Genomic DNA, 15,325 nt, shown 5'->3' with positions numbered 1-15,325 from the left:
TTCCTCGTATCATGATTATCGGCATGCTCCTGGATCTCATCTGCTTTGGTGCTGAGCCAGGCATCCTGCATGGAGCGGAGTCTGGCCTGCACCTTGCTGTGGATGTTGATGAAGGCAGATTTCTTTGCGAAGCACTTGGGGTCACTCTGATGTGCACGGAGAAGTTGGCGTTTCTCCTCCAGGAGGGGTTGAATCTCAGTCATTTTCATCAAACCAGTTCTGGTGCTTCTTTTTCTTGTGTCCAATGATTTCGAGAGCGATGGAGTAGGTGGAGTCTCTGAGGTGTGCCCACTGATCTTCAATAGTGTCCGAGATGGTAAGGGGGACAGATAGCTTGTCGTTGATTGCTTCCTGTAGCTCATGGATGACATCTGGACTTTTCAGTTTCTCCACGTCAAGGCGCTTTGTGACTTTCTGGCCCTGAGGCCGCCTCTTGGGTTGAATGTAGAGGCACATTTTGGATATGATCAGGCGGTCGTCTGTCCAAGAGTCGGCACCACACATAACCTTGGTCAACCTTACATCTCTCCTGTCCCTTGCCCTGATGATGACATAGTTGATCAGATGCCAGTGGTGGGAGCGTGGGTGCATCCACGTCGTCTTGCTACGGGTGGGTAGGCGAAACATGGTGTTGGTGATGGAAAGGTCGTGTGCAGCGCAGAGGCTGAGCGGCCGTAGACCGTTGCTATTGCACTTGCCCACTCCATGGTGGTCAAGGACCCGGTCCCAAGTGGAATGGTCTGTGCCAACGCGGGCATTGAAGTCGCCGAGGACGATGAGCTTCTCTCTCTGCGGAGCAGCGGAGATGAGGCTTTCCAGATCTTCATAGAACTGGTCCTTAGTATCTTTGGGGTTAGTCATGGTTGGTGCATAGACGCTGATCAGTGTGGTGGTTCTTCCCTTGCTGAGCGGGAGTTGCATCTTCATCAGCCGGTCATTGATGCCGTCCGGGATGCTGACCAGCTTCGTCATGTGCTCAGTCTTGATGGCGAAGCCCATGCCAGCCTCTCTGTGCTCCTCACTGCTGCGTCCACTCCAGAAAAAGGTGTAGCCGCCACCTGACCCTTGTCTGAGAGGCGAGTCTCACTGAGGGCTGCGATGTCTACCTTATAGCGGGCAAGCTCCCTTGCTACAAGAGCAGTTCTTCTCTCGGGCCAGTCAGCTCTGGTGTTGTCGAGCAAAGTACGAACATTCCATGATGCTAAGGTAAGCACCAACCCTTTCTTTCTCATGTCTTGACTGCTGTGAGGGAAACCCCGCCAGCCGCGGTATGCTGGCCAGGGGTGATCATGAAGCAGCTATGTTTAGGGCTCCTTTTATCACTCTGTCCTCATGCCATGGAGGCGAGCAGAGTGATCCTGAAAAGGACTGCTCGGTCGGCCAGCCAGTTGCCTGCACCCCCTCGCTGCTTCGGTCGAGTGGAGTACGACCAGTTTCTGGGCCGCCTGTGTGAAGGTTTGCAGCAACAGCTCGCAGTGATTTCCACACTTGCTGCTTTGCCGCTCGCCCATCGCCACAGGGCTTGGTGTTGACGCAATTTTTGACACCCTGACTTGCGCTGGATTTGGATTATAGTGAGGGGGACTTGCGCTGCATTGGCCTCACTGTCTTGTCCTGGCCTGCCCAATTCCAACGGCAAGACATAGTCGAGATGGCTGGGGATGAACAAGGGTGCAGGAGCTGCCGGAAGGAGGCAAGTATGCCGTCCAACCACCTAAGGGGCTCCACTCTATCGTTTCTGTCGGGGTTGCTCCCCTAGCCTTATCCATTTCCATGGCTCTCACAAGGCAGTGAGGCCATTTGACCCATGGCTGGGATAGGGATTGGTAATGTGTCAGGGCATGTCCACACGTCGGTGGGCCATAGCACAATCCCTCTGGGATTCCCTACTGTTCCGAGATCCTCTACTGATTCAGCCTGGAGTCGCATGACAACCAGTTACCGTGTGTGACCACGAGGAGGCACAGCAGAGGTCTTGATGATGAAGAGGCTGTGTACTGGCAGGAGAAGACTTACGCACTCGGCTTCTCGTTTCGCGCAAGGCTAGCCAGTGGTGGTTGCTGAGAGCGAGATGGTGAGTAACCGAAGACGCTACCTTATAGCTAACACACTTGCGCGTCACATCACCCTGTGTGCATTGCACACCCACACATACACACATATATATACATACACACACACATATATGCATATATACACACGTATATATAAATACATATATACACACTCATCTAATGTAGTACGTGTATATATATATATATATATATATATATATATATATATATATATGCACATATGCACGCATATATATATTTAGGTACATATATAGGTGTATGTATATATATATATATATATATATATGTGTGTGTGTGCATATTTGCATATATATATGTGTGTGTTTATACTTATGTGTATATATTATACACACACATCTATACATATATATATGTATGTATGCAAATTTTCATATGATTTTGATTATTATTGATATTTTGGAATACTTTTTATCATTAAAGCAGGTAATTATGGAAATAATACAGGAGAGGATACAGTAGCATGGTCATAGTTTGTATGGTAGCAGTAGTAGAATTAGTATCGAGGATGCAATCATAGTCATAATTGTAGTAATAATAGCAGCGGCTGTAATTTTAGTGTTCATCGCATGAAATGCAGTCCTGTTGGTGGTTTGGTGGGCATAATAGTCATCATGCAGGTGTTAACCCAATTGTAATAGTCTTTTAGGCCTAGGAATTATTTCCTCCCAGGCATTACCATTTTTTTGTCGGGGAATGGGGATTATTTTATTGCTGGAGCCACTTGAAGTGTCTCCCCAAGAGAAATCCAATCGAGCCCAGTTTAAACAACTTTCATAACCACACTGGTTTCAACACCCTCCTTTCTTGTGAGGGGAGATATTCTGAACCCCCTTCCCCACATACTAAAACAGCATCATATCTAACCTAGCTCTGCATTGAGGTGGAGTTAGAAAGTTATGATAGTAGATAGTCACTTTTTATTCCCCCCCCCCCCACTTCACCGGGCTAGTTGTGACATGTGGAGGAGGGGAGGCAAAAAAGTATACCAAGAACACTTTGGGTTAGAAGAAAACTAAAAATTACCTTATTCGAGAAGGATTTCTCTCTGAAATTGGTTTCTAACAGCTTTTTTTTTTTTTTTTTTTTTTTTTTTTAGAAACCATAAAATTATGATTAATGATCAAAATTTATGAAAAAAATATGCCAATCTGTTGAGAAATTTGCCATGAAAAATAACACCCTCCATGAGAGCTCCTTGTTCAAACTCCTTGGCTTAACATTCACAGGTAACATGAATTTGAACAGATACATTGAGGACATTGCCAAGGCTTCTGCAAAGAAGGTGGGCTCCCTCTACCTTGCTAGAAAACTGCATCATGATATTCTATGTCTTTACCAGCAGTTATTCATTCATGGAGTATTGTTGCCACATCTAGGAGGTGCATCTACTGCTAATCTATCACTCTAAGACAAAGCCCAAAAAATAATCTCACATCTAATAGATCCCGCACTATCGACCAAACTTCAACTCCTGTCGCATCGTCGCATCCCTGTTCCTGTTGTACAAGTATTTTAATGGGATGTACTCTGATGAACTTGCATTTGTATTCCCTTAAAATGGATAGCTCTAAAAAAAAAAAACCCGTCTGACATACTCCTCTAATCTGATAAGAAGCAAAATCCCACCCCTTTACTGTTGACGTCTCTAGATGCTGGAAAGCCTTCTACTCTAATAGTTTTTTCATTTAAACTGCTAGACATTGAAATTCCCTCTCTATTTCCCCTGCTTTCCTGGCTGTCCCAACCTGCAGAATTTTAAATGTAATGACAACACACATCTTGCTGCTTGACTCCCCACAGTCCCCTGTTAGGCAGGATCCCTAATAGTATCCCCTTAGGTTTCAATTAGAAACATGCTTTGTGTGTGGGGGGGGGGTAAAAAAATGTGTGTGAGAATCGGCAAAATCTTCGGGTTTTTTTTTTTTTTTTTTTTTTTTTTTTATTACATTTTCACCCCAAACAAGGCACATTGCCACTTTGGTATAGGGGGCTACTATCAGGGGCAACAACTACTGGGGTACTATGTAGGGATTTGGGCAGCAAGATGTCGGTTCACGTTACACTTGAACTTCTGCACGTCAGTACCGTTGGGGAAGCAGGAACCTGGAATGGAATTCCAAAGTCTAGCGGTTCTGGGGAAGAAACTAATGGAGTAGAAAGATCTTTCACATTTAGGAATCTCTACTGTATGGGGGTGGGATTTAACTGCCTGTCGGGTTTGTCGAGGGTCTTTACAACGTGGGGGCACAAGTGCTTGCAGTTCGTCAGAGCATTCACCATTAAAATGTTTACATACTGATGGGCATAAGGAGAGTTTACACGAAGGTTCGTAAGCCACGTGCTGTGTGAATTATAGTGTAGGGATATTTAATCGTTAAAAAAAAAAAAAAAAATCAACAACAAAATGCACACCATTAGTTAACCCAAGAACTAACCTTAAGTTCGGGTGTCAATACTATAAAAAAAAAATGATGAAACGGTGCATATACTATTGGCATAAATGGGACCATTAAAAGTAAATTTATAATTTAAGGGACCATTAAAAATCAATTTCACCAGATTTTTCCCCTCTCTGAGGATAGAACAGATGCTAATAATAATAGTACTACTCCTACTACTAGTAGTAGTAGTCGTGGTTCTTCTCTTATTTTCTCTCCCCTCCCATCATATTTTCTGTGCCCCCCCCCCCGGTGTTGGGAAATCAATTTTGTGAAAGCCAAACGAAAGGTTCTCGAGCTGCCTGTTGAATGTTTCTGCTGAAGCTGTCTTCCTTCTGCTGCTGTTATACAAGTGCATAATGTCGAGGGTCGGCTGGGTGAGATGGGGATGGTGGTTAGTGCGATGCTGCCTTGCCTGCACTACCACCACTACTACTACTGCATGACAAACCTCATCCCATCATTCCATTCCACAAACAAGTTCCTTTTTCATTCTGCCTCATTCATTGCTTCCTCCATTTTTTTTTTCATCTATTCATCCCTTCCTCCTCTCATCCCTAACCCCCCCCCCTCTTCACAATTACTTCATTCACTTCTTATTCCTCTCTTTCCATCCCCCCAACCGGCCTTACAAGATCCCTTTTTTTTATTTTATTCCTGAATTTATTCCTTCTATATAAATATTTAGAATCGATACAAAATAAATATCTCTTTGTACGTCTCCATGTGTGTGTGTGTGTGTGCGTGCGTGCGTGCGTGCGTGCGTGTGTGTACACGCACGTGTGCAACTTGGGTTTGAGCTTTTTTTGTGTGTGGGTTTACGTATAGGTGTGTTTTATTGTCTGCATCTTCTGGTATGTTTGTGTAAATCTATCTTAGTGTGTGGTGTTAAATATATTTGTGGACACATCTGTGGGTGTGTGTGTGTGTGTGTTATTCATGATAAATTTTGTTCCCCCCCCCCATCCCCGATATCTTTTTGTTAAGAATTCTTTCTAGAAAGGCATCAGGTACTTACAGCAAGGACCACGTAAAGGTTGCCAACATTGGTAAGTAAAAGTGCTTATGTGGAACAAACTGGATTCGAACTTGGTACACCAAGGTTATAAGCCCACATCATTAACCTGTGTGTGTGTTGACTTGCCTCTGTTTTGTTGTATATATTCCCCCCCCCCTTAATATTAATGCAAATATGTTTGTGTGTCTGCATCTACCTTTGTGTTTTCTTTTTTATTTTCTTATCATTTTTTTTTTTTTTACTTGGGGCTGAGGCATCCTACCAGATGCCAGACATTTATCCACTATCTCACGAGAGATCTTTCTAAGATTCTAACCGCCCCTTTAAGTGAAATTATTTGTATCTCTCTTGCACTTGGTTCACCGAGTATATTTGCCAAGTAGTTTTTGAAATTATTTTCTTGAGTTTGGTTCCTCCTATAATTACTGGAATGATGGGGATCTTCCTAAAATTCCAATTTCTTTTCATGTTGTATGTAAAATCATTGTCTTTTCCTTCTCAGCTTTGTTTTTCTTTGCATCCACATATCAATAGGAAATTGTTTTTTAGTGAGTAAACATGTCCCAGTGTGCCGTATAAAATGTTTGCAAACACATCTGGGAGTGTGTTGGCCTGCATGTTTAGTTGTACGTGTCCACATCTTAATTTGAATATGTATCTCTGTGTCTGCCTTTGTGTAAAGCAGTCGATGTTCACGTGATACCAGGACTAGAATTTATCTAGTCTAGTGGAGTATCCAGCTTGATGCTGTTCCTTGAGGCAGCAGCACTTGGAGAAGGTGCACCATTCCTCATATAAGCAACTGTGTGTTAACCATACCAGTGGATCTTCTTATTCAGGTTTCGAATACTTCAAACTCTTGTACAGAGAGACTTTTCACCAATGGTTCCCAACCACTGTGCCATGCCGCGAAATGATTACAGTTGTGCTGCGAATCTCTACTATTATATAAAAGGAACTTTGTGTGTCTGTGAGTTCGTTCCCTATGGACTCAAAAACAGCTGGGTCGATTTTTATGAAATTTCACACAAGGGAACTTCATGTGCTTGGCAGTGTTCTTAGATAGGTGTGTATTGGAATGTCTTTGATAATTATCGATAATCAAAATGATCCGATGAAAGAAGAAACAGGCGATTTTAACCAAAGTTAACACCCTACACAACCTAATATCACAAGTGCATTTGAGAAATCTTATTACCACACAAGCCGAAAGGCTTGACATAAAAATCAACAGTAGGTTCTTTGATGTGACAGGGGTGCATTCAAAATAATGTTTCTTTTCAGAACATAATTGGAGTATGATACTTGACTTTTTGCATTTGATTATATAAAACATAATTTTCTAAAATCAACAGTAGGTTCTTTACAGTGCAATGTAAACTACAATGTATCGTGAAATCAATCATAGCGAGAGGCATCTGAAGCTTCCCCCTGTTTCACCTCGATGGATCCCCAACTAAAGCAGGCATTCAATCGATTTGATTAAAAAATGGCCAATTTCACCGATTTTGATGACAATAAAAATATGGGAGCGTAAAACATTTGTTGATCGTCATTCAATTCCGGACAACGTCGGGTCATCATGCTAGTAGGTTATAAGTGGAAGTTACGGGTTGTTATGCTAACAACACTGCTATCTATGGCAACACTTCAAAGGCCATAAACGACCAAGTTCTTTTTGCTTTTCTCTCTCTGACCTTGAGCATATCGTGTAATGGGGAAAAAGGTGGCAGGTTACTTTTAATGCATCTAAAACCAAGCTGGCATCAATTGAAATGAATGACTCTCGTCTTGGGAGGGTCCATGTTTTGGCAAACTTCTGGGTCTGACCTTTACTCCTGATCTGACATGGGACACGTACATCAACTCCGTTGTCAAGGCTGCTGGAAAACTGGTGGTATCAATCTATGGCTTCAGTAGATATCTCACTGCTGATGCAATTCTCTACCTGTATAAGAGCCAAGTACATCCAAAGATGGAGCATTATTGCCACATCTGGGCAGGAGCTTCTAGAATAACTTATCCTGCCTTTGTAACCTAGTGGGGGATGCCCTTTTCTCTTCCCTGCAACCTCTTTCCCGCAGAAGACATTGCGAGCATGTTTCTGCTTTATCATTATTTTCATGGCAAGTGCTCGTCCGAGCTCCAATCTATGGTTTCCCCTGTCCTGACTTTCACGAAAAACACTTGTCTAGCTGAAACTACTAGCAATAATTTTCCCTACTCTTTATTTGTACCTAAACCTAAATGTCGATTCCATCAACAAAACTTCTTTCCCAGAACTGCACGCCTATGGAACTCTCTTCTGTTTTCCTGCTTTCCAACTGACTACAATATGGTCACCTTTAAGTCCAATGTGAACAAATTCATGATGAGCCTTACCCTTAAGTAATCCAATTTACCAAATTTCCACTACAAACGATTACTATATTTTCCTGTTAACAACCGTACACGCATTAACCCTTATCCTCGAGTGGCCTCCGGGACTTGATAAGTTGTGACGCCTTTGAAAAAGAAAAGGTCGAAAAACAGCTTTCATATTATTATAACAGTTGTTTGTATGAATAAATACTCACACATTATTACATAAATTGATATTGCTGATTAAATATCAGAATAAATCAATTGTTTGTTAGAATATTTTGATATTTTAAATTTTCCATAAGAATAAAATTAATAAGCATTGTTAGATATTTTTTGTGATTTTTGTGCTGCAAAATTTTAAATAGCTCAGTGGTGTGTGAAAAAGCTTGGGAAACATTTCCTTAAACACTCTAGAATAATGCCTGGTTGGCATTTCAAGTTCTCTCCCCGGTAGGCATTTCAACTTTTCTCCAGTCGGTATTCAAGTTCTTTGAGTACATGTGAACGCATACAGAAGTGCTTACTGCTTGCCTCCCTGTCTGTACGAACGTGTTCTTCTACACACATTTTAGTTTTTATGTTTCTGCCTGATCCTGTGTGAGTTAAGCTTACAAATTTGTATCCGAATCCACTCATCACAAGTGTGTAGTTGTTTATAAATGTGTTAATTTACAGGTGTGTTTACTTATTATGGTCTGTGTTTGTACATAAAAATGGATTCGGGTGCGGTGCCACTGATGCCTTCAAAACTCTAGAAAGAATCTTTCTATTTTTTTTTTTTTTCTTTTTTTTTTCTTTTTTTTTTTTGAGCTGACGCCTTGTCGTAACGCTGTTGATATGAACTGAAGCAACCAGTTTATCATTTAGTTGTCATATATTCTCCTTTTCACTGGGTGTGTAGTTTATAGGCATCGTGGGAGGTTGAACATTTGAACATGATATATAGAGGTGTGTGTGCATGTGTATGACATGTGTGCTGTGCAAAATATACTGCGAATAATGCAAGTGTGGATTCTCGTATCTTTTTTCCATGATGTTTTCATGACAAGTGCTCGTCTGAGCTCCAATCTATGGTTCCCCTTGTCCCGACTTTCACGAAAAACACTCGCCTATCTGAAACCACTATCAATAATTTCCATCATTCTTCATCTGTGCCTAAAACTAGACGTAGACTTCATGAACAAAGCTTCTTTCCGAGAGCTGCACCCCTGTAAAACTCTCTTCCGTTTTCCTGCTTTCCAACTGACTACTATATGGTCGTCTTCAAGTCCAATGTAAACAAGTTCTTGATGAGCCGTCCTCTTAAGTAATCCAATTTACCAAATCTCCACAACTAATGATTACAACGATATTGTCCTGTTAACTACCGTACACTCATTAACCCTTATCCTCAAGTGGCCTCTGTGACTTATGACTCCTTTGTAAAAAAAAAAAAGGGTCGAAAAACAGCTTTCATATTATTATAAACCGTTGTTTTTATGAATAGATACTCACACATTATTACATAAATTGATATTGATGATTGAATATCAGAAAAAATCAATCGTTTGTTAGAATTTTTTGATATTTTAAATTTTCCATAAGAATAAAATCAATAAGCATTGTTAAATATCTCGTTGAAACTTTGTCTTTTGACTTTTTTATTCATAGTTATAAATTAAATTATGAATATTTCATATCTGTAGTTTAACAGTTTTGTATCAACCAGGGGTTTAGGTCCTTTTGTTAACCTGTGTTTACTGGAGTACACCACAGGTTGGAAGAAAAAAATGAAAAACGCTTATAATTGAAAAAGCATAGAAAATATATATACATACCCAACATTTATGGGGAAAATATACTTTCACAATTATATTTCACCCTTTTAATATACCAACCTTTTTTTTATTTTTGAAGCTCGATGTATGTTAAATTTAACTACAGAGCATCTACAAATAGATGACAAAATAGCTATATTCCAAGTTCCAAAATTTCTTTCTTTCAACATGCCAAAAGGTTGCCTTTTTTGACAGCACCTGTTTTGTAGCGTAGAAACAATCATAAAATTATTATTTCAATTTTGAATATTTTTTTTCATTGTTAAGAAGTTCATATTTTTCTGATGAGTCAGTGCAGAAAATATTTGATATCGACATAATAATTATATGATAGTTTCTGCGCGATGAAACGTGCTGTCAAAAAAAAGAATGTTTTGACATGTTGAAAAGAAATAAATGGTAAGATGAATAACATCTTGGAATTTGGAATATAACTGTTTTGTCGTCTATTCATATATAAACTAGCAGGCCACTCGGCATTGCCCGGTTGTAAAATACACTTAAGTATGATATTTTATCAATGCAGATTTTGTATTCATTATTATATTATATTGGACCCAATACATAGTAATGATTTAAAAAGTTAAAAAACAGAAAAAATGACTCGTGTGCCACTACCGTGAATTGAAACCAAAACGTTTAGCTTACAATTTACTTTTTCCATTTGACATTAATGCCTGAGCTATGAAGACATATTTGCTGCAAGACTAAAAATTAAAACATGAACCAATAGCTATTACATTCCGTATGCATATTCGTAATGGCGTCGTTCGACCTTTACCTGGCAAATTCCATTTTTTAATTTTCACACTTTTCCACCGATTTTCCCCAGCTAAAACCCAAATATAATGTGTTGCATGGGTTCGAATTCCCTATATATTAATTTTCATGTCTGTAGACCAAAAACTGACAAAGGAGTTTGGTAGGCAAATTTTTTAAAACACATATGGACGTATAGATAAACATATATAGAAAGAGGTTTGTGTTTACTATAACTTTTTTATGCAAATATTACGCAAGTATAAATCATGTAGAATATCTGCATGAATATAATTACACATAATAGTTAACTAAAGATGATCATCACATAAGAAAAACGAAGAAAAAAAGGAATTAATTAAAATGAATGTTTAAAAGAATAAAGTTGTATTTTTTTTTTAAATATATAGACAGAAAGGTATTTAATTTAATAATACAAAAAAAAAAAACGACAACAAATAGGTTCCAATTTTAAAGATAATATTTATATTCATCTTTGGAATTCTAGGGATAGATAGATAGATAGACCTGCACAAACCTTTTGATATTAAGTAACCAGAAAAAGGTCGAGATGTTGTCAAACAAATATAAACTAAGTGAATACACTTCAAGTTAGTAGTACGATTGTGAATTGGCCTCATCTTTTCAAGCATGAGGGCATGATACTTTTAATTTTCCTCTTCTGCATCACAGAAGATGAAGAAGTTAGAGAACTGACACATATTTGTGTGTGTGTGTGTGTATATATATATATATATATATATATATATATATATCGAGAAAGAGAGAGGTTTCAAATTATACGTTGGCACATATCTCTTCATCCTTAAAATAGTGCAGTATTTTTTTTTCTTTTTTCCACCTCGTAGCATACTCACTTTGACTGTGGCCTTGTGAGCACAAAAATAGAATAACAAAACAAAAAAAAACAAAAACAAATAAATAAAAAATGAAATCAGGGAATGTGATTGAAATGTAAATTTTAATAATCAAATACAAGAACACCCGGAAGGGTAAAATAGAATTCCATAAATAATACAGTTTTTTTTTTGTTGTTTTTTTTAGTTTTTTTTTTTCTTTTTATTTTTTTGGCAATGACTCCAGAGACAAAGTATGAGTCACTTGGTATTAAGAAATAAAAAAAAAAATAGTACTTCAATGTCAAAAACTTGACAATGATGTAAAATGAAAGAGATTCTGACTAAGAAAACCGCAATTCTTTCCTCTTTGTCAGAAACATTGCTCCTGGAATGTGAGGACTAAAAGACAAAAAAAGGAAGCAAGAGTTACGCGGCTGATGAAAGTAAACCTAAGATTCACTTCCTACTCTCATTTTTTATGATAATCACACCTTATCAAGGGTCCGAAGTCACTTAAGAATAAGGGTTAATGAGTGTCCAGTGCGACAACACCATGATGATCGGTTATGGTGAAAATTGGGCAGAAATTAGTTATTTAAGATAATGGCTAAAAAAGAACTTGTTTACAATTGACTTGAAAACGACTGTTATAGTCAACTGGGAAGCAACCCCACAGTATTGTGTTCCACAGACGAGTAGTTCTGGGGGGAGGGAAGCCTTGTTCATGGAATTTTTGTTTAGTTTTAAGCACAGACAGAGAGTAAGGGAAATTGTTGATGATGGTTGTAGATAGATGAGTATTTGCTGTGAATGTTTTACAATGGGGGTGGGTGGGCGAACCACATTTATTTCCCCTTGAAAGATGTCTTTCCCTGAGAATTACATTTTCTTCTTATTAAAACGCTTTCATCACCAGATATCGAATACACACTAACATGGCTGAGTGTCTTCAAAACACTATGATCCTCGGCCAATGGTTTATGTTTACCCATTCCCAAACATAGGCTATCCATTTTTTCCCTCCTTTTTTATGTTTTTTTCTCCTTTTTTTCTTTCTTTTCTCTTTTTTTTCCTTTTTTCTGTTTTCTTTTTTTCTTTTCTTTTTTCTGTTTCCTTTTTCTTTTTTCTTTTCTTTTTTTCTGTTTTCTTTTTTCTTTTTTTCTGTTTTCTTTTTTCTTTTTTCTTCTGTTTTCTTTTCTTTTTTCTGTTTTCTTTTTTTTTCTTTTCTTTTTTCTGTTTTCTTTTTTCTTTTTTCTGTTTTCTTTTTTCTTTTTTTCTTTTTTCTTCTGTTTTCTTTTTTTCTTTTTTCTTCTGTTTTCTTTTTTTCTTTTTTCTTTTCTTTTTTCTGTTTTTTTTTCTTTTCTGTTTTCTTTTCTTTTTCTTTTCTTTTTTCTGTTTTCTTTTTCTTTTCTTTTCATTTTCCTTTATCTTTATTTCTTTATCCTTTTTCTTTCTTTTTTTCTTTTTTTTCTTTCTTTTTTTAACACCTTTCGACTGACTTCCATCTATTACGTTTTCAACCCATATTTTGCATAACTCTACACTTGAAAGCCTTACATGACCAAACAATCTGAAGATTTTAAATCTCATGACAGAAGATTGTGTTGCATAAGACCATAAGCGTTCTAGATATTCGCTTTGATTGCATATAGTATGTGTTAAGAATTTAGGGCGGGTTTGTTTCTTGTAAAGGTGACCTGACCTAAACCGATTCTGTAATTTACAGCGGGTTTTCCTATCGTCAGATGAAGACAGCTCTCGTCCGAGGTGAAAAAAATCTGTAACTTGTTTGATTTGTCAGCTGAGAACTGCAGCAAAAGTGTAAAAAAATGATTTTAGGAAAAGAGGGATGAATAAGGACCTGGACGGAGATAGTTTAGTTTGGAAGTCAATTTATAAAAGTCGTCCAGCACATGCCAACATGTAAAACAGACATTAAATCAAATTTTATAATTATGATGCTGAGTATTTTCGAACCCTCGAATTTATCAATTATATTAGTGTTGTTCAAAATAGGGAAGATAACATTAAAAAGAACAGCAAATAGATAAAAATTTGATGACCTCCACATATCGATTTTTCATTTTTGACCTCTTAGCAGCCCTTTTTTTTCTGGATGAAAACCGATTAAAAAGTTTTCCACATGTCTGAATACCTTACATACAAAACTTCAAGTCTTTAGATCTGTTAAGTACATAGGTTGAGAAGTGTCCTCATCCGCATGTTCTCACTTTTATATATATATACTAGCAAAAGTACCCGTCGTTGACTGGGTTCAAAAACAGCCTACAGAAAATGGACTCTGATTTATGAAAGTATGATAGGTTACGAAAAGGAAGGGTTGTAATGAGATAGCTTTGGATTTGGGGGTATCAAAACCAAAGCAAAATATGATGAAAGTAAAAATAAAATAGATAAACCCCATAATTTATTATACCATACCTGTTCACACTGAAACACTTATCACAATATTCTGTGGATCTATATTAAAAAACCTTGTTAAACTTTGTGACATATTTCCATTCTATGGAGGTCAGGCGCGAACGAACACCCCATAATTTTATTATACCATATTTCTTAAAACTGAAACATAATTATCAAAGTATACTTACGCAGATAGATATGAAAAGTCTTTATTAAAGTTTGTGCTTATTTCCATTCTATGGAGGCCAGATGCGAACGCAGACCCCACAATTTTATTATACCATCTCTATTCAAGTTAAAACATACTTATCAAAGTATTCTTATGTACATCTATATCAAAAACACTTGTAAACGTTTTTTTTTTAATTTTTTTATTTCTATACTCTGTGGACCTAGCGCGAACGCAGACCCCACAATTTTAATGAACCACCATTCTGCCAGATCAAACATACCTATTCCTGTGTCTCGATACATCTTCTATCATTATATGTAATCAGTTTTTTAAAATAGTCAACCATATAGAAGCCTATTTGTGACCAGACACACACAGACATTCAGCTTTATATTGTATATGTATATGTATATATATAAATGAATTTTACCTATAGTGAGATGATTATTTTTTAACTTTTAAATTTATCAATAATATTAGTGTCTAATGTATTCCAACTTCAAACTATTGATGGATTCAAGGAAGATAAGTTAACATGCAGATATTTTGCTACGACTTCAATTTTTTTTTCTTTTCTCTTTCCAGACTGGTCCATTGGGCGAGCAGCCAGATTGATCCAATCGGAGTGGATTACATTCTACAGAAACTTGGATTCTCTCACGCCCGCGTCACCATCCCGAAATGGATGCAACGCGGTTTCATGGACCCGATGGACAAAGTGCTGTCCGTCCTTGTCAACAAGCTGATGCTTGTGTTAAGAGAGAAGCCAGTGACCGACGAAGACACCTGAGGCTGTTAAAAGACAGTCTTGTTTTGTTAAGCCAGCTGCAGCAAATCAACGTCTCCAATTAAAAGCGAGCAGCAGCAGCAGTATTTTAATAATCTGCCTTATTATTATCGTGATGATTCGTGTGTTTGTTTATTTGTTACGACACTTTTACAGCGGTTTAGGCCAAAAAGCTGATGAGGCGGTGCAATACTGGCCGTGTGGTCTGGTCAAATCAGTAAATGGCCTAATCAGGCTTGGACGAGAACAAAACTCAGCCGGCCAGTCAGTTGACTGATAGCTTAATCAGAAATCCAGGGAAAAAAGAAAGAAAAAAAAAAAAAAAAAAGAAAAAACTGGGCTTGTCACTTGGTAGATGGCCTAGAAAGACAAAGACTAAAAAAAAAAAAAAAAAATCTGGATCAATCAGTTGACTGATGACTTTTGGTCAGTTTGTAGATTCAGGAAGTTGACAAAAATTTGATATTAAAATAAAAACTGATATAAAAAAAAAACAAAAAAAACCCTGATATACAAAGATTGGGTTGAATAGAATCCTTTTGACAATAAAAAAAAAATGCAGATTTATTTTTCTGTCGTGTTGGAACAAA

At 37.7% G+C, this 15,325-nt stretch overlaps 1 protein-coding gene across 1 annotated transcript in view; it reads left to right on the top strand.

Annotated features, from left to right (window-relative positions):
* The window catches only part of LOC145259303 (bridge-like lipid transfer protein family member 1), a 454,810-nt gene extending 439,702 nt beyond the window's left edge, over positions 1–15,108 (top strand). Inside the window, 1 exon segment of the mRNA XM_080117188.1 lies at positions 14,534–15,108. Within this exon segment, the coding sequence (XP_079973314.1) occupies positions 14,534–14,738 (205 nt within the window). The 3' untranslated portion in view covers positions 14,739–15,108.
* Positions 15,109–15,325: the final 217 nt, after the last annotated feature.

Source organism: Euprymna scolopes, chromosome 34, assembly GCF_053919585.1.
Source record: "Euprymna scolopes isolate OS-2025 chromosome 34, ASM5391958v1, whole genome shotgun sequence".
Taxonomy (NCBI): Eukaryota; Metazoa; Mollusca; class Cephalopoda; order Sepiida; family Sepiolidae; genus Euprymna; species Euprymna scolopes.
The sequence above is the reverse complement of the archived record's forward strand: the minus strand, read 5'-3'. Positions and strand labels throughout refer to the sequence as shown.